The sequence below is a fragment of the Toxorhynchites rutilus genome, chromosome 1, assembly GCF_029784135.1.
Source record: "Toxorhynchites rutilus septentrionalis strain SRP chromosome 1, ASM2978413v1, whole genome shotgun sequence".
NCBI classification, from domain to species: Eukaryota; Metazoa; Arthropoda; class Insecta; order Diptera; family Culicidae; genus Toxorhynchites; species Toxorhynchites rutilus.
In genome coordinates this window covers 73,258,606-73,278,278 of record NC_073744.1, presented here as the reverse complement: position 1 = coordinate 73,278,278, position 19,673 = coordinate 73,258,606, and the positions used below count along the sequence as shown (strand labels likewise).

Sequence of the window (19,673 nt, the reverse complement as noted above, 5' to 3'; positions counted from 1 at the left end):
TTCATTTTCCTCATCTGACAAATTCGGACCTGATTGCTGTTTCTGACTATTTGATGAACATTTGAAAAATCGTCTGGCATCTCTGGTAAACCCGTGCCGTAGTATCTAGTTTCTTGCCAGCAGCTCACATTGTGTGAACGGACAAGGCGAGTCAACCATTTGTCAAGCGAGTTCACCGGGTCAGTAGCTGCTCATTGTGAAGTCAGCTACTAGCAACGTATAAATGGACCTTTAAGCCGGGTTCAGACGGTGCGAGTAAGCATACGAGTCGATCTAGTCAGTTACTGCAGTGCAGCTACTCACACCGTGTGAACACATCATTCCAGTTAGTGTCATGTGTGATTCGGCGTGCGAGCTACTTCAAAGTTTTTTGAATTTACTCGCACTCGCATCCCTCAAAACGTCAAAAACAGAATTTAGCGCTCGAATCAGGGATGCCAAATCTTTACATTGTCTTGACATGTCTCTATTTTTAAGATATTTGAAAATGTGCGAAGATATTTATAGATTTGAAAATTATTGGAAAACTAATACGTTTTCTTTTTGAGATAACTTTATTGGGAATCTGAATATAAAATCATTATCGGGCACAATTTTCATTCAGAATTCACTCACAACTTGCAAAAAAAAGTATTGTTCTAAGAAACAGAATACATAATCGATATAAAAAAGTAGATTTTCCTTCATTATTTTAGTTTTCGAGGCGTATTTGTTCCTTCTGCAAATCTACTATCATTTTCATTTTCCTCATCTGACAAATTCGGACCTGATTGCTGTTTCTGACTATTTGATGAACATTTGAAAAATCGTCTGGCATCTCTGGTAAACCCGTGCCGTAGTATCTAGTTTCTTGCCAGCAGCTCACATTGTGTGAACGGACAAGGCGAGTCAACCATTTGTCAAGCGAGTTCACCGGGTCAGTAGCTGCTCATTGTGAAGTCAGCTACTAGCAACGTATAAATGGACCTTTAAGCCGGGTTCAGACGGTGCGAGCAAGCATACGAGTCGGTCTAGTCAGTTACTGCAGTGCAGCTACTCACACCGTGTGAACACATCATGCCAGTTATTGTCATGTGTGATCCGGCGTGCGAGCTACTTCAAAGTTTTTTGAATTTACTCGCACTCGCATGCTTCAAAACGTCAAAAACAGAATTTAGCGTTCGAATCAGGGATGCCAAATGTAAAGAAATGTCTCTATTTTTAAGATATTTGAAAATATGCGAAGATATTTATAGACTTGAAAATTATTGGAAAAACAAATAAAACCCTCATAGTTTCTTAACGAAATCATTGTTATTCTGTTTTGCACGCTGGCGGGGCACGCTTTCTTTTTGAGATAGTTTTCTGGAGAATGTCTAATATAGAATCATTATCAGGCACAATTTTCATTCAAAATTCACTCACAACTTGCGAAAAAAAGTAAGGTTCTAAGAAACAGAATACATATTCGATTTAAAAAAGTACATTTTCATTCATTATTTTAATTTTTGACGCGTGTGAATAAAATTTTAAAAAGTCTTCTAGACTATCATTTAAAGCATCACATACTTCCGGAATTATCTTAGCTATGGATGCTTTCGAGATTCTAAAAAATATCGACAACAATCTGAACAATATTCCAGAAGAAAGGCATATCAATGTCATTTATATTATCACTCTTGCAGGTACAGCATCCTTCATGAGTGTATCTTGGCGTTGTATTTGTGGAGCAATTAAATTCAACAGTTTTTCCACTTGTTCAGGTGTTATTCTCAACACTGCTCTGTAATCTCTATAAAATTGTGTAATGATACATTCAACTGAAAACCTAAGATGAAAACTACCAATAAAGAAGTCGATTTCGGACCAATCATTTGACAAATTCGGACCTGATTGCTGTTTCTGACTATTTGATGGACATTTGAAAAATCGCCTGGCATCCCAGGTAAACCCGTGCCGTAGTATCTAGTTTCTCGCCAGCAGCTCACACTATGTGAACGGACAAGGCGAGTCAACCAATTGTCAAGCGAGTCCACCGGGTCAGTAGCTGCTCATTGTCAAGTCAGCTACTAGCAACGTATAAATGGGCCTTTAGCTCCAAATTTCGGAGTGAAAATCATTCGCGATTAGTTGAAAGAATTATTCTATTTATTATTGTTATTGCATAAGAGTCGGACTACGGGGTTTAAGCATTTAAATAATTGAATTCAATGATTCACATTGAATTTTTCAAAATTTAGAACTGATTCTAGGCATGCTGATTTGAAAGAGGGCATTGCAATTTAAAATTGTTGTAGGTGGCGACACCATGAATAAAATTAAATAAATCATTCGTTTGGCATTTGACGTGACGGTGCTGGTGGAAGCATTGACTGCATGTGTGAATTGGTGGAGACGTTGACGGAACGTAGACGTTCTTCTCCGTAACGTGCTATGTGAATCGCACATTATGCTTCCTTTACAATGCAGGCTTTTAATCGCATGCGATATACTCACTCGCGATATTTTTCAATGCAGCTCTTTACAATGGTGCGCAATATCGCGCGATAATCTGTCATAATGTGTTTGTCAAAGCTGCATTCCTCTAATCATACTGCCATTATTTGTTATGGACGTGGTCGTACTAGATTGGTGCAACAAAATCATATCGCTAGATGTTTGAATGCAAGTATAAAATTCAAGATAAACAATAATTGAAAAACTAACAAATTCAATCGAATATTAACAAAAATGTGTAAAAATAATTATGATTATGCAACAATATGTTTGCAATAGGGTATCGACTCAGCTCTCTCTTGATGAAGCGTTTCATATGTATAGAGCTGAACATTTATTTCGATATATCGTTCCACCTATCTAGCATATATTGTTCCACCTGTCTGATGTATGTAGTATCTCCTGCCAAAGCAACGCGATTTTCGCAGCCAAAGCTTGGAGAGTTCTATCTTTTTTCGCACTGTCATGGGTGATTTCGCGCTTTGCTCTGATGGGTTGACGAATAAAAATCCTTATTGAAGGAGAAAAAATCGCGCTCATTGTGAAGGGTTGTAAATCCGGCATAATGCGATTTTTTTTTCTCTACATACATCAGACAGGTGGAATAATATATGCTAGATGGGTGGAACGATATATCGAAATAAATGTTCAGCGTATTTCTGCACAATCATAATTATTTTTACACATTTTTACTAATATCCGGTTGAATCTGTTAGTTTTTCAATTATTAATTATCTGGAATTTTATACTTGCATTCACACTTTAGCGATACGATTGTTCCACCAAATACGATGTTCCACCAATCTAGTACGACTTTGTCCATAACAAATAATGGCAGTATGATTAGAGGGATGTAGCAGAGGATAGCAACTTCAAGCAAAAAACGGTGACCGATTCGAGATTGTTTTATGAACAGTGAACTTTTTTACACTTTAAAAATTGCACCTACTTGCACTGACAACTGAATGATATTGTCAATTTGTGTAAAGTAAAAGTAAACAAATGGCACTGATAAGAAACCGAAAACATGGCACTGAGACAAAAGCCTCACTTCTTTTGATGATATTTTCGGTCAACAGTAGGAATTTTTATGGAAATAATATCTCACAAAAATCCACATACATGTAGTGGATTAACCTCCGGTTAAATTCGTCCGCCTTTCTGCCATCCTGTCTTCTGTCCGTTTTTCGTGTTTTTCCGTTCGCACCGTGTTTTCATACTTCCTCTTTCATTCTCCCTTTTCACATCGCGAGGGGTGATCCAGATCAAGATCATTATATTAAGGTGAACCCTACAACACACTATCATACTGAAATGTCTTCACATACTTCACAATGTCAAAATGTCTTCACAGTAGGTCAAATATCTTCAAACCTGAATTCTCTCAATCTCTGAATTCGACACGAAACGAAATTTGTAATAATCCTACTTTTATGTATAAACCTCGTGAATGAGCAATCGTATTTTTCCCATTTTGTTTAGAGACGAATGAATTCTCAGGGTTTAAAGTCTCCATAATCAAAAACCCCAAAAAGCGAACCGAACCGAACCATTTTTCTGTTATGTTTCCAGAGATGCCATATTTGAAGACATTATGAAATATGTGAAGACATTTATGTGAATGTGAATTTTTGAGAAATATGATTTCTATAAAGTTCTAACTATTGACCGAAAATATCGTCAAAAAAGTAAGTAGGACTTTTGTCTCAATGCCGCTTTTTTATCAGTGTCACTTGTTTGCTTTTATTCGTACTAATCAACAAAAACTTTGTCTCAGGTCTTTTTTTTTTTTGTTTTCAATTAGCAATAAACCCTATTGCTTAAGGAATTGCCACTGCGCAAAGCTAGCCTCGGGTTCATTCACTCCCTTTTTTTAGCAAGCAGAACATTCCTAAGTCTATAGAATGAATTCAACAACAAAGCGACTTTTACTTCAAATTCTGGAGAACTTCAAGCGTTCTGGATACAAATTGCCTCTAGAAGACATTAGTTCATTTCTCGCGTAACTTTTGAAAAGGGCCTAAGTAACAAATGTAAACAAATCGAGTTAATGGATGCACACCATTAGCTCTCAATCATTGAACGCATAGCGAAAACAACCGTTCATGTATCTATCCTTTTCACCTTTTTATCACCGATACAAAATATGTCCAATGTACAGATTTTAATTTTAAGCACTCAACTGTTACTTCGGACGCCACTTTCCTCTGACGCTCGATACGTCCGAAGTAAAAAGCAATCAAAACAACACGAAGTCGTACTTTGGACATTTTGAGGTTTTGTTATTTTTGGGTGTAGATACCGTTTTTAGTTCAATTCTACGAGTGATAACAATAAAGATCTGCTTTTAGCACGAAGTGCAAGTATTTGGATCGTTGTTCAGTAGTTATTTTCAAATTCTCATCGTGCAACGTTATTTGTCCAATGTACAAAGCGGTCAGTCAAAACGTCCAATGTAACATTTTTCGCTCGGAGGCTTCAATTTCAAAATAAAATCACATTACAACAGTTACGATTGGTTTTTCAAAGTTATTATTGGCTGCTAGTGGTAAAAGTAGTGATAAAGATCGATTCCTTTTGAAACAATTCGCGGAACAATGTTCCGGTCTTTAACTTCGTTTTTCTCGACTTGATGTGAATGTTACATAGGACCTTTTCAAAAGTTACGCGAGATTTGTATTCGAGAATTTGAATGATTGACATTGTATTTTTATTATTTTGAGGTCGTTCAAATAACCACTTCACAAAATGAAAGTTTTTCGGTTACGAACCGTTACAACCAAAACTTTGAAGCTGAATTAAATAAATTGAGTTATCACAGTTCCGTTTTTGTGGAAGAACAGGGGCGATATTCACTCAATCAGTGGTATATAAAGCCAATTATCATTTGTAAGTTAATAACATTTAGTTTGCAGTTGCGGAATATATTCTTCGTTCACATTTCTTGAAATAAACTTTGAAACCTCAAGGCAATGCAAGTACCATGTGAAGATATCTGAAAAAATCATCTGGCATCCCTGTATGCTTCACTCCTTCATTCGACAAAATGACAAAATCAGGGTAAATTTAAGAAATAAATAAATACACGCGTGACAGCTACGAATTCAAATGTGCTTTCAGTAATTGGGTCTAGAAGGTGCAAAAAATTCATTGCATTTCAATTTGTTCGTGTTATAAAGCTGTTATAATTTGATGGTCGAAACAGAAACGCTACACTAAAACAATGAAGCATAAAAGCAAAGTAGACAGTTCTAGGAGATTCAATAAAAATGAATCATCGGCCCCATGTGCAGCAAATACACGTCCTGTTCCACCGATTACTGATAGTTCAATTCAGAAATACACCGATGTAAGTAAAGGGAAACGTGATTCAACATTTGCATTTCGATCCTCCGTATTACAATTTTAGGAAGGTCAAAAACTGATCTTAAATTCGATGAAAGCCGTTCTTGCTATGCCGACTGGGAATTCACGCGATCTATATGCCACACATCCATCTTTTATCCGGATAATGGATTCCCAGGCTAACAAAATTCTGCACATGATATCGGACGTATTGAAGATGCACGAAATTAAGGGAAGCATAGTAGTGCGCGACAAAGAGGAAAAGTTTGAACTCTTGCAAGAGTTTAATGATACTATTCTCGAAAGGATCAACTCCAACCTGGATGAAGCTGCTGGAATAAAAAAGAAACATGAAACTGTGTTGTTGCACAGTGAGATTCAAATTCCAGCAGAGCCACGGCCTCGTCTAAGTGGAACATGGAACAATAACAATACCGCTGCGTCCGGGGTTAAGGCAACGCTAATCACAGGAACAAATATTCCAAGACCACAAGCGAACTTTAAAATACCCGTAGATAATTCGGCTCTCAATCCGTTTGTACCGAAAATAAAAGAGAAACCAAACTCCTTGAAACCACTCGCTGTTCTGCCGGAGTATGATGACGCTGGAAACATTGTATCATACCTTCATCCATATGAGTTTGAATTGGATCGGTTTGAACCTCCCAAAGATGCCCTTGAACCATGTGAGCCACAGGAACCGATGAATTTAAAAGAAACGCCGCTAGATTTTATTGATAAAGAAAATCAGCTGGTTGGGCTTCTGAAAGAACTAAGGAAGGTCAATGAAATTGCGATAGATTTAGAACATCATTCCTATCGAACTTTTCAAGGTTTTACGTGTTTGGTACAGATTTCAACCAGAAGCAAGGACTACATTATAGATGCTCTTGCACTTCGTGAAGAATTGCATGTACTCAATGAAGTATTTACCAATCCGAAGATTGTAAAAGTTCTACACGGATCGATCAGTGACATAGAGTGGCTTCAGCGGGATCTTGCTTTATACATTGTTAATATGTTTGATACTGCAGAGGCTGCAAAGGTGATTTTAACTGAATAGAAAGGATGACGTAATTATACTCTAATGTTTTATTTTCAACAGGTTCTAGAATTTTCCCGGTTAGGTTTGCAGTTTCTTTTGAAACATTTTTGCAACATCGAAACTGATAAAGCTTTTCAATTGGCTGACTGGCGTATTCGTCCAATACCGGAAAGCTTTATTGATTACGCGCGGAAAGATACACACTACCTGTTGTATATCTTTGATCGCATGCGGAATGAACTGATAGCGAAAGGACCTAGTTTTCTTCGGACCGTTTACAACAAGTCCTCTTTTCTTTGCAAACATCGCTACGAGAAAAGCGTAATCAATGAAGATGCCGTCATGAACATTTATCGCCGCTCAAAGCACGTGTTTGACCAGCGCCAAATGTACGCCTTCCGTGAGATTCTCTACTGGAGGGACAAAATCGCTCGCCAAGAAGACGAATCCCCTGGATATGTACTGCCACAGCATATGGCACTGGATATTTCATCCAAATTACCTCGTGAAATGCAAGGAATTATCGCATGCTGTACACCCGTTCCGTCCCTTGTACGACAACATTTGCATACGCTTCACCAGATCATTCTAAAGGCTAGAGAAATTCCTTTGAATAAATCGGTCCCTCGAGCAATCGAACAGCAGCAGGATACAAGACATAAAATGCAATCTTTGTTCGATATTAGTAACCCGTTGTTCTGTCCTCATGATAATAGTCAAGGTGTCCATTTGGAGACGAATTTGCCCACGCTGCTTGACTCTCCTAGCAAGGTTAATATTTGCGAAAAGATGGTGCGCTGTTTGATGAAAGCAAGTCCCGATGCTGGAGTTTTCGAGGAGACTAAAAAAGTAAACCTTAGATAACTCGCCAAAGTATAATAACTGATTGAATTTTCATAAATTTTTCAGAGGGTGCTCGATGAGAAGGGTCGATTTGTGTTGGACGTAAGCTCTCCCCAAGAATCGCGGATGGCTAAATTTATTGAAATGCATTACAACAAGGTATAATTACAAGCGGTATGTTTATTACAGAGAACTTAGTTTGTATTTATTTTTACAGCATAGCGATGGAGAGCAGAGTTTAAACGAAAGTCTACATTTATCTTATAAGGATCGTACATTCAACAGTCCTTATGAGCGCCACGCCGAGACGTGTCGTAACCGTTATCAAAATGGGTCAGATGCGGAGGAAACAAGGACAGTTGCTCAAGTGAAATGTGAACCTGATGAATTGAATGAAACCGTTGAACCCATCTCCGACCCAGTTAAAAAAGAACCTATATCCGAAAATAGGAGAAAAATTCCTCTGAAAGTGTTAAAACGGAAAGAAGATTTGGAAGCCAAGCGAAAAATGGAACAAACCGAAACTGCTGATAAAATAAAATTCAACAATTACGAACCCCCAGCAAAGAAAGAAAAGAGCGACAGACGATCCAAGGGTGAATATCCGCTCCAAATCAATACCAATGAGAAAGTAGATGACGAGGATCTGCATGTAGGAGAGAGTAGCCAGAACAACAAAACCTCCCTATCTGGGAAGAAAGGAAAGAACAAAAAGAAAAAGTTTAAAAAGCAAAACCATGTTGGCGTCAATAAGGAATCCAGGCAAAATTCGAATAAACCCATTGTGTTTGACTACAACCAGGTGGACTTTTCCAGGTTTCAGGGTGGCTCGAAACCTTTTGAAGGGAAAAGTAAAGCTGGTAAACATTTTTCACGCAATCAGGACGGAAATGCATCGAATAACAGCGGTTCAAACAATGATTCACTGAAGAAAAATCTACATCCCAACAGTAGGATAGCGAAGGGACTCAAGAAAAGTAAAAACATGTTCAACTTTAGCAGCAGCAACTTGAACAAGAAGTGAACAACTTCAGTGTTTAATAATTAGAAAGTCTCATTTATGTTTTGTCGAAAAGCAATTATATATTGAAAGAAACGCGAATACGTATGACAATGTTTTTATATAATTTCTTGAGGAAATTTCACAACTCCAGTTTTGGGTCAGTGGCGCTGTAAATTAAATGTATTTTTTTACTCAACTCAGGCCCTATCCGTCGAATTGAAGCGGTGATAGGGCCTCCAGCCCTTCTAATCGGAATATCAGCTAACAAATTGGGGCCATCTGAAGCAAATCGGAAGGCATTAATTAGGCTACTCAAGCTAGGATATACGTTGATTATAGCTTCTGCGACTTCCAGCGTAACCGATGGTATCTTGGTCAGTTGATTCTGGTACAGTTGCTGCAGGCCGGCGGTTCCCTCCACTCGTACACATCCCTTCTTTTCGTTCCCTAGGTATGACTGTTCTTGGCTGTATTTGTCATACTGCTGCTGTTTGTAAGGAAGCTCCGCTAAGCTTTTACCTAGCTGGGCAACAAAATTGGCAACTTCTTCAGCCGTTTCTAACAGCTGATAAGAACAACGATGAAAAACTTGAATCTCAGTCAGCGCCACTTCTGTCTCTCTGCGTCCTACACAGCCTCGATTATTGCGACAGTAGTTGAGCAAGCCGAACACCAATAAAGAAATGGTCTTCCCAGGATAGAGATCCTGGAGTGTTTGAATTACTGAAATTAATTTCTTCTCTTTAACGCGTATGACCAGTTCTTCCGCTTCCATTAGGTGAACGATAAATTTCTGGTCCACATGCTTGTCCGTCATGGTGCCATGTGACGTCAGTTGCTGGTTGACTGAGCGGTAGAATGTTATGACCCGTGGCAATAGTTGATTTTTGATTTCATACTTGAGGCTCAGTTCGCCAAGCTTTGATAGCACATGAGCCCCATGGCCATCCTGTAGAAACTCGGGGTCGATCACCGCGTGTAAAAACTAAAAGTGTGAATTGAAACTTGATTAAAATAAGAATTTGTAGGGCATCCAAGTGTTCATATTGCATTTTTTAATAATGAAGAAACATTTGATCAATAGATACAGTGCACCGAAATCCTCGGTTCCAGCGTGCGCAAGTCGACGACGCCGGCCACGTCCTTACAGTCACCAGGGGAAGGGAAGGAATGTTAGTAAGATATAAACCGCCCGAAGGTCAGAAGGGTCGCCTCTATAGCGTGGTTCCCTAGCGTTTATCAAGGAAGGAATAGTTATTAGTGGGGGGAGGTAAGAATCCGGATTCTCTGTAGTGAATGATGTTTTAGGAGTTTATCCATTTCTTTCTTTCCATAATAACCATGGATAACAACTATTACAACCATCCTCCTTAGGGGCTTTGGACCCTCTGCTCTCAATAGTTTCAGGTTTTTTTTTCAGACATGCTACTAAAGAGATCCGTCATTCGCAGGCGGAGTTGGTATGGATTTCATTCCATTGTACATAATCTTCTTGAAAGGGTTCAATTACTGGACACAAAATTATTTATTTTTAATAAATCGTTTATTTGTACAGGTTCACATTGGTTGAAAGGAGCAAAATTCTATATCTAATTATAATTCTAAGGCGTATTTACAATTTTGCTTATTCTACGGTTAATAGGGAACCGCACAAAATTATTGTCCAATAATCACTCGGTAAATGAACCAGAAAGAAAAGTCAAGTTATCAACATTTGCTATCTAACTGGACCAGTATGTGAAACGTCAAATCAAATCGAGGGGAATTTCAGTGAATTGCCCACGTCAATACACCATCCCACTCGGTCAAAAACTAACGCCCCCTACCTGCCATGCCATCGACCAAACGGAAAATTGATTCTCCACCCAGCGAACCACCTAAGGACACCCGACGTATAGTGTGGTCAGCAGACAAACAGCCGTCAAGTAGCCCACGGACATCCAACCCCAGGGAACCGAATTCCTGCGATAACCTCTTTTTCAACCCGGAGATCACAATTCCTTCCAATTCGCGACAAGAGAAATAAGAACCCGTGGGGTCTCCGGACAGCGCGGACGTCTCCATCACTGGTCTGGAGCCAAGGAAGGCGTACAGGAGAACACTTAATATCGAAACAGACAGTATTGAGACTCCGTAAAAAGAAAAGTGCAAATTGAATGTAACTTTATTTTAAATGTTTTATTTATTTTATATTATTTTATAAATAAATTTTACGGCAGCTTTAACTGCCTGCGCTGCAGAGGTGGACCAGCCAGGAGGCTGAAAACCTCTCAAATAAAGAATAATAAAATAGTCAAAGCTCACATTTGTCACAAAAATGTATCACCTGCTACCTTCAAATGAAACTTCAACAATTGACGAAATAAAATACTGTACTACTGATTCTTACACGGATCAAGCTTACACGGCACAGGCCGTACATCTCGTTCCAAACAATCAAAGAGAATGATGCTCAGAATTATCCATAGTTGTTGATTTAGAGCTTATGAAAATGGTATGATAGGCTTTCAAAAGAAATGCGCAATATTTGATACAAATCCCAAATTAACAAAACTTTTCGTAAGCTACGTGAATACGGCTGATAAATGGAGGCGGTAGAAATACTTAAAAATCATTTTTTGTTCAACAACTCAACGACGAATTGAAATTTGCATATTATTTTTTTGTTTAGAAACGTGATATAAACGAAACATTTTCAGTGATAAAATCGAGAGTGATATAAACGAGACGTGATAAAATCATCCAGTGATATAATCGAAACGTCACTGTATATTGTTTTTCATGTAGAATCGCATATATAGATTTCACAAAGTATTGAAATTTCAAAAATTCTTATCTCCATTTTGGTGAGTTTACCATGGCACTACTCTACGTCAAACTTTGCTAAATTTACAATAAAAATATACAAAAAAATATCGAAGGGATGGGGGGTTGTATTGAGATATACATTTTTATAATATCGAATTGAATTTTTGAGAAAGGTATATCAATAGTAAATTTAAAATGTTATTTTTTTCTAAATGGTTCATTTATTTTCTAACAACTTTGTAGAACATCATATTTTGATCGGACATCTGGATTTTGAGTTACGATTTTTTAAATAAAAGTTCAATGTTTCTGCACGCCCAGATACGAAATCAGTTGTAATTAAAATTGAACAATTGATAATGCAAATTGCGATTTTGGGTAGCTTCCATCATATGTACCAAGTTTCAATAAAATCGATGAAGGTCGCGTCAAAATTTGTTGGTTTTTAGCTGACTTGGGGTGGAATTGCTCTGTAGAAAATTTCCACTGGAAGGTGGTACACTGGAACGCCGATTGTCCACGAAAGTGAGTTTCATAGTAATTCTATAGAGTTTCCAAAAATTTGCCAGTGAGACGTAGGCGCTTGCTCTTTTGTTTTGGTCATGACTCTCATATCATCTGGCCACTGGTGCACAAGATCTTGAAAAAAGATAGTTCAATGTTTTTGTATTGATAAAACATAGTTTTCATGCTGAAATATCTTTATTTCGTGTTTACACCTCATTTTTAGTCGTATATCACGTTATCCGCGATTTTCGTTATTCGCGTTGATCTAGCCAGACTATTTTGCGGATAATCGGGGTTCTACTATACATTCATGTTCAATTTAAGGGAAGCCTCCGACCTGGAGCGTAAAAAAATTTTGGTGTTTTGACGAATTATTATGCTACATTGCGTTTCACAACTATAGAACCACTCATTTTTCCGAGTTTCCAGAGATATGTAAGAAGTCGGATGAATTGGAGTATATAGTGTAGGACAAAAAAACTATCTTCGTTTAAAAGACTGGCCATTTGAACATTATTGTTGTGTTCAGGCGCGAAACATTCGAAAAACAAAAATTCGAGTGTTTCATAACTATAGAACCAGTTGGAAAAACTTTCACTCCTTTACAAAATTACCGTTATTTCACATGAATTACAATAAGTTACTTATTCGTAGATCATCTTTAGTTTTCCATCAGTTCAAATAACCCATTCGGGGTGGTTTTTGGACATGCTGCGGCATGTTTTAGTTTGTATCTCGTTCTACGCAGATGATACTGCTCGTTTAAGCTCTTCAAATCACTAATACTGCTTGTAAACTGCATCTACTATTCGTATGATCACTCTTCATAAGTTCTTGATAGGGTTCTGATCTGGTAAATAAGCTGACCAGTCCAGAATCTGAAGCTCCAATTTAATAAACCATGCTTTGACTTTCCGGATGTTACGAATTGATGCCAAATTACCCTTACATATCTCTGGAAACTCGGAAAAAATAGTGGTTCTATAGTTGTGAAACGCAGTTTATTTGAATAAGAGCGCTATAATTTTTTTTCTAGAAAATGAAATCTTATCTAAACTTTTTGTTATTGAGAGAATTTAAACTTCATAGTTCGTTCGCCTTTAACCAAAAAAAATGGAAGAAAAAAAGTAGTCACATGGTGGGTATGCAGGGGTATGCAAACATCAAACACCAAGGTTGTCGGGAGTCAAAATCTACAACGACCGCATTCCCCGCCGGAGAACGTTGAGAATCCTGGGAGTGGTGGTCGACTGCAACCTGAACTTCCAGCACCATTTCGACGAGGTGATAAAGAGTTGTGCCACCCGGTTAAACCTCTTGAAAACCATCTCCAAACCTTACCGGACTAATAACCGAATGATTCGTTTACAAGTGACTAAAAACCATCATCAACAGCCGCCTCACCTACGGTCTCGAATTGACATGCATAAATTCCAAAAAAAAAATATTCTTTATTTGAGAGGTTTTCAGCCTCCTGGGCTGGTTCGGCTCTTTATCGACGGCATTGTCGTTGGGAACAGATTGCACATAAAGTTATCACATAAAAATTGAACACATATAAATTCTTTTACGAAACATAACTTATCAAAAAACTTGCTGTTTGCTTGCTGAACCAGATGGCAAGGATGTTCTCGGATCATGGCTCCAGGCCAGTGGAGAGGAAGCCGTGCCGTTGAAGATGCCGAAGTGTTCTTATTCCGCTCCATCGTGGAGTGGAAGGAACCAGGATCTTCTTGACTGATCCATTGTTCAGACGCTAGATCTTAAAAAAATAGTTCGGCATCTTTTAGGTAGCAGAAAAGCGCTGCTACTCTTGCTGAATCGTCCCTCAAGATGTCTCTTACACTCCCGCTGATTCTATGAAGGTTTTGCAGATCATCAAAACACAAGAAGTGCTAGACGGTGTTGTGGATTTGGCAGTGGTCGCAGAGTAGATGGAAAGTGTGTGAGGCAAGACGTGCCGTCTCATATTCCATCATATATTATATGCCGTCTCGAGCTCGATCAATTATCACAACCGCAGCTCTCGTCAGAGAGAGTCAAACAGCCAACAAGGTAAGACGTGCATTCGTGCTCTGGGTGCAATGGGTGATTCCCAGCGGCGGAACCAAGTTACACATTTGGCGACTGTGACAGGTTGTGTTGTGTCATCGCTTCCAAAACAAAACAATATCCTGGAAATCACCCATTGGCATCCATTTAATAATCTGGTGCGACCTTTGAGGAAGTGAATCCAAAGTAACGGATTTGTTGTGCTCAGGGAAAAGTGAGTAAGTTGAGTCGCAATTTACTATGTGCGCTGCAAAATAGAAAGGTGTATGATGAGTACACAGTGAGTTGTGAGCAGCGCAAACATTCGTGGAAAAGGCGAGTTGTGAGAACCGCCGATTTAAGTGTGCGCTGAAAGAGCCACATAAAAATAGTAAAAAACAGCGTGTTGAGAGGACAGCTGGTATAAAATGCGTGCTGTGAGAACCACAGACACTAATGGAAAAAGGTGTGTTGTGAGGACCACCTAAATAAATGTGTGCCGGGAGGGCCACAGAAAATAGATCCAATTATTATAAACAGCGTGTTGAGAGGACAGCTGGAATAAAATGCATGTTGGGAGAACCGCAAATATTAATGAAAAAGCGAGCTGTGAGAAACGCTAATGCAGTGGGAGAGCTGCCTGAGGGAAAAACATGATTAGACAAGCATCTATCATGTAAGAGCAAATTGTGTAGAGAGAACCGCAAAAATCTGTGCCCTGGGAGAGCCACATAAAAGAAACGAAGGGAGAAACGCATACATGCATAGCGAGCTAAGAAGGCCGCTCGCTTGATGTATGCATGCAGAAGAAATACAAACACATCTTTACACAGATGTGTCTATTAAAATAGATTGATGGGGTAGGAGGAAAAAGGCGCAGACGATTATGCGTAAAATGAGCTTAGTTGAGTGGTGTTTATGAGAGCACCGAACAAAGCAATTAAGTGAGAATACTTTCCGTATCCCTCATCGATGAGATGAAAGTGACGTTGTAAGATGCAAACTGTACTTCGCCAAGCTCTATTTATCAGACGCATAGAGTGATGAATGACGTGAAATTACCATATTTTTATTAGCAATCAGAATGTGTCGTTTCACTCGAATGATGTTCGACCGAAATGTTTCAGCGCGAAATGATGCGTAATCTCAAGGCTGTGTATAATAATATTTTATATACAGTAGAACCCCGATTATCCACGGAATAGTCGGGCTAGCTCACCGCGAATAACGCAATAAAGAACTAAAACGGGTTCCACTGTATTGATGTTGTTTTGTTATATGCGGAAACCAGCTGAGAGAGATATTTCCTCAATTCCTGCAAATCATAGATCCAATAACCTTTCTCTAAATGCACGTTCAATCAGACGCGTTTTAGATTCTTGGAACACGAGCCTAGTGAAAATAGTTTTAATATTGAAGCGTCAAAGATGGACCATTCCGACAGTTATCCATTTCAACTGAGCTTACATCGAGAATTTTGCGAGAATTATGTTCCCTTGTGGTCAGTTATCACAGCGTTCAAATGGAGCTGCGACAAAGAACATAAAAGCGCATTCATGCTCGTTAAGCATGATTATTTCGGGATTCTGTTCGGAGTCGAACAAAACTATTTTGTCTCCAGATGTATATACTAAGGCATTGGGCACTGTATTGATTCAAGTAAACAGCGAAGATACATCACTAATAAGTTTTGCATGAAAATCATTCACAGCAACTGAGAGAAAATATAATAAAATCAGCAGGATGGGTAGCACGGCAGAGAAAACAGTGGAGTAATTCTCATACTTTTTGTTGGGAAAGACACTTGGCGGATAATGTATTTTTCAAAAAAATAAGTCCATATGAACTCAGATTTAAGGGACAATGAATTTCTTACCGAGGAGGAAATTTGTGAATGCACGAAGCGAGACAAAACGTTATTCATGCCATGGAAACTCAAACGTGGCCGATGAGCTTGATGAAATTCAAATCCGTAGCGGCGATCTGGATTCTATAGAAGGAATTATAGTGAAAAATGGTTGTGCCGCCATTCCTCAACAGCTTCAAGGATAAACATTGAGGATAGCTCACGAAAAGCATCCATTTAAAGTAAACTGACCAGACGTCCCGCGTTACGCGGGACAGTCCCGCATTTCAACAAAATGTCCCGCGTAAGATTCCGTCCCGCGAAACGTCCCGCATTTGGCAAAAGAAACGAAAATGTCCCGCGATATCAATATATTTCAATCTTACAATTTGATCATGTTGATTTTCTTAAATAGATGAACCTCAAAAAAACTTTTATTTGGCAGACTGTTCAAGAGCGCTTCTAATGCATCCAAAAATTAATACGTTGAGCTGGTTTCATCGCACCGACATTGGGCTTTTTGTTTAGAGAGTGTCAACTGGAAGCTACTGCAACAAAATTGGAAAATGATTTTTATAAAAGTCCCCTATTAATCCGCAGGGACCAACGTGAGTCAGACGAAAAGTTCATCTTTGGTCCCCCAGCTCGGTCAGGGCCTAACGTTTTAAATAAGCCGGAAGTATCGTAAATAATGCGGTGGGCGGTCTTACGGAAGTTGGCCGGAATCTTAACCATGGCCGATGAAAAGATGTATATCGGCGTGTTATTTTACCTTTTCGTGGCTTTGGTGGTCGTCTGTCTCTCTATTTTAGCCATTCGCCCAAATATTTTCTATCGGGCCGCTTAAAAATGTCCATTTTGGCCAGATTCTTCTCCACCGTTTGGCCGGTTGCTTCGATCTCCCGGCTTAAGGAGCGGCAAAGAAATGATATTGTAAATACCAGATCGGCTATATCTGGCGGACACAGAGTGCCTCAGGATGTCCAACTCTTTCGCTGTGGGGTGGAGCTTGCAGTATGGAAAAATCATCAAGTTGCTTGACAGTGCTGCTGCAGCGAATCAACAGCCTTGAATCATTTTTGTTGTAGACTTAACAAACGTAAGATTTAAAGAAAATTTGTTCCTATAAATTATATTTCTTCGCCATCCGAAATTAGTCCATTTTTTTGAATGCATACGTTAACACTAAAATCGATGAAAAATAAATTGGAATTTTCGAGCATTCCATTCGGTAATTTCAAGAAAATTGTAGAAATTGAATCGTGCTTGCCAGGCGTAAATGCTCTGATTGAGCGAGTGATTTTCGGGCGTAAACAAAATCTAAACCACCGAAAAATCACAACTGAGTGCCGATACTCGGAAAGAAATAATACTGATCAGTTTAAACTCGCTAAACTATGGTTTATGTTCACATAACGTATATACATAATGTTTTGTTTTTTGTGTCCCGCGTTAGCCCTCTGACCATCTGGTCACTTTAATTTAAAGCCAAGTTGGAGAGTTTCCCCCGTTGACAGGTGTAGTGACCTGGAATGGCTTATGACTCAAACAAGTGAGTAAAATAATATGCAATTTGTTCCGTAATGAACCACCGGAAGGGAAATGTAAAATAGTTTGATTCAAAATGTGTATGGAAACCGTTGCTCTTTGCATGACCGGACTATATAAGAAGCTTGGATGAATATCGGAATATCAGAATGTCGATAATCAAATAATAGATCATCCAATCAGGTGCACCATCGCACGACCTGTTAAATCTATAAAGTTTGAGCATCAGAGTACAGCGTTGGAATCTGTGGGATGCTGATCAAGAAGGCTTCCCAAGAACAATGAAGTCTGATAATGATCACCATTTGACGGTGAAAGTTATGCTATACTATTCGCGATTAGGATGAAATTGGGTAATCTCAAAGTAAAGACGACGGTAAATTCAGCACGACGCGTCTGGGTAGAAGAATGAGAAAGCGGCGGAACCAAGATACACAGAAAGGTCCTCTATTGAATCCGTGTTAGACCGGTCCTTAGTCTGGACAGGATTCGTTGTTCTCTCATTCCTTTAACATCGCCAAACTCCTAAAAACTCTATCACTGATTTACAGCAATGCACTACGGATTATCTTTGGCCTGCTACCAACAACGCCAGAAGCCTCGGTATGCGTTGGAATAGGGGAACCTTCGTTTGACATTTTCGTAGACGTGGTGATAGTCTCCAAAACGGCGAGCTTTCTCGCTAAAACCAGCGGAAGTAAGGAGACGCACCTGACAGTTTTAACAAATGAAATCTTGCTGCAGGTGACACATCTCAACCTTCCACCGATAGTTCAACAGCTTTGGTTCGGGACCAACGACTGGAGGTTGCCGGTGGTCCGAGTGGATACTACCATCAGGAACAGCTTCCGAGCGGGGACGAGTTCTGTAGGTCTGAAGCAATCCTTTATCGGATTTATCTCAAGAAAATAACACAATTATGAAATTTGGACACGGACGGTTCCAGAGGGATGCAAGGAGTTGGTTTCGGGGTAAGCGGTCAAAATAACTCTTTTATTTCCAGCAAGAAACTCGTCGACATTTTCTAGGTGTTCTCGGCTGAAGCTGGCGGAATCTTTGAAGCTGCCACCATCCTGTCAAGCAAACCGATCCTGACAGTTACCGACTCGGCTAGCGTCATCGATGCCGTTGGCGCGGCTATATCTAGGCAGCCCCGGAATCGGTCACCTTGGAATGCTTTTAACGCGTAAGATACCGCTAGAAGACATCAAATTATGGATTGCCAACATCTTCAAAACTTCTTGGGCGGAAAAATGGTCAGTTGAAGCGACGCTGTTCCTCTGGAGAGTTAAAGCCTCCATAATAAGATTCAAAGACGTCAAGGCGATGAGAGAGCAACGAATCTTATCCAGGCTAAGAATCGGCCACTGCATCATGTCTCACAATTTCAACAGGGGATCCTTTCATCCCGTTTGTGACCTGTGCGAGGTTCGCAATTCGATCGAACACATCGTTTGTTTTTGCCCGAAGTACGAGAACCTCCGGAACTTATACGGGATCAGCGGGAGTATTCGTGATGCGCTTACCCTTTACCCGATTACCCTTCACGAACTGCCGCACTGCTTTTTTTTTTACAGAAAGATGCCGATCTGTATTTTAAAATCTAAGCAAAAACATGTGATCAATTCAAAGATCTTTGTTCGTTCAAGGGGAGCAAGAACAGTCGGCATCTTCGAACGGCCATTAGTGGCCATGATAAGCGGACATCCTCGCCAAACAACCAGTTGTAATGTGTGGAAACTCTCTTGATGAAATTTGTTTTTAGTTTATTGTATCATTGTTAATTGCTTGTCCGTATGTGCATGTAAAATGAATTAATGAAATTCATCTAACGAGGTCCTTTGTTGTTCTTTCTAACGTTTAGTAAACAACGAGTAATCCTACTTAACATAAAAGTTGGGCATGGATAACTAATGCAATTGAAATACTGAGTTTGTTCACCTTGTTACACATTCCTGGCTTCATGATTTTCTGCTGCTCGTAGTGCTGAAGCACCTGAACACGATCCGCCGTATTTTTAGTTGCTTTTGCATCTCTTCTAGACATTGTCAATTACACTTTTCCCTGAAATTGTCCAAAAAATGATCGTCTTTATAAAAACCGTTACTTTTCGCTGCAGAATCAGCTGATATTTTATAAACAAAACATTGTTTTGCCCGTTGAAAACCTAGATGTCGCTCGCCCAATCTTATTGGAAGATTTTCTTCACCAACTTACGCTCA

General features: G+C 39.3%; 2 protein-coding genes across 3 annotated transcripts in view; one reads left to right on the top strand and one right to left on the bottom strand.

Annotated features, from left to right (window-relative positions):
- LOC129767826 (exosome component 10) overlaps nt 1–8,816 on the top strand; it is a 38,232-nt gene extending 29,416 nt beyond the window's left edge. The window contains exons 1-5 of one of the 2 annotated variants that reach the window (XM_055769093.1): nt 5,490–5,824; nt 5,885–6,865; nt 6,926–7,714; nt 7,775–7,867; nt 7,926–8,816. In XM_055769093.1, coding sequence (XP_055625068.1) covers nt 5,699–5,824; nt 5,885–6,865; nt 6,926–7,714; nt 7,775–7,867; nt 7,926–8,732 — 2,796 coding nt within the window. In that variant the 5' untranslated portion in view covers nt 5,490–5,698 and the 3' untranslated portion in view covers nt 8,733–8,816. Of the gene's footprint in view, nt 1–5,489; nt 5,825–5,884; nt 6,866–6,925; nt 7,715–7,774; nt 7,868–7,925 lie in introns of those variants that run through there. The other variant, XM_055769173.1, reaches the window with a different exon arrangement.
- On the bottom strand, nt 8,766–19,603 carry LOC129768017 (crossover junction endonuclease EME1). Its single transcript, XM_055769409.1, has 2 exons — nt 19,393–19,603; nt 8,766–9,696 (listed from the first exon to the last, which is right to left on the bottom strand). The coding sequence occupies exons 1-2, from the start codon at nt 19,495–19,497 to the stop codon at nt 8,851–8,853; spliced, it is 951 nt and encodes a 316-aa protein (XP_055625384.1). The 5' UTR covers nt 19,498–19,603; the 3' UTR covers nt 8,766–8,850.
- Between the last annotated feature and the right edge of the window lie 70 nt (nt 19,604–19,673).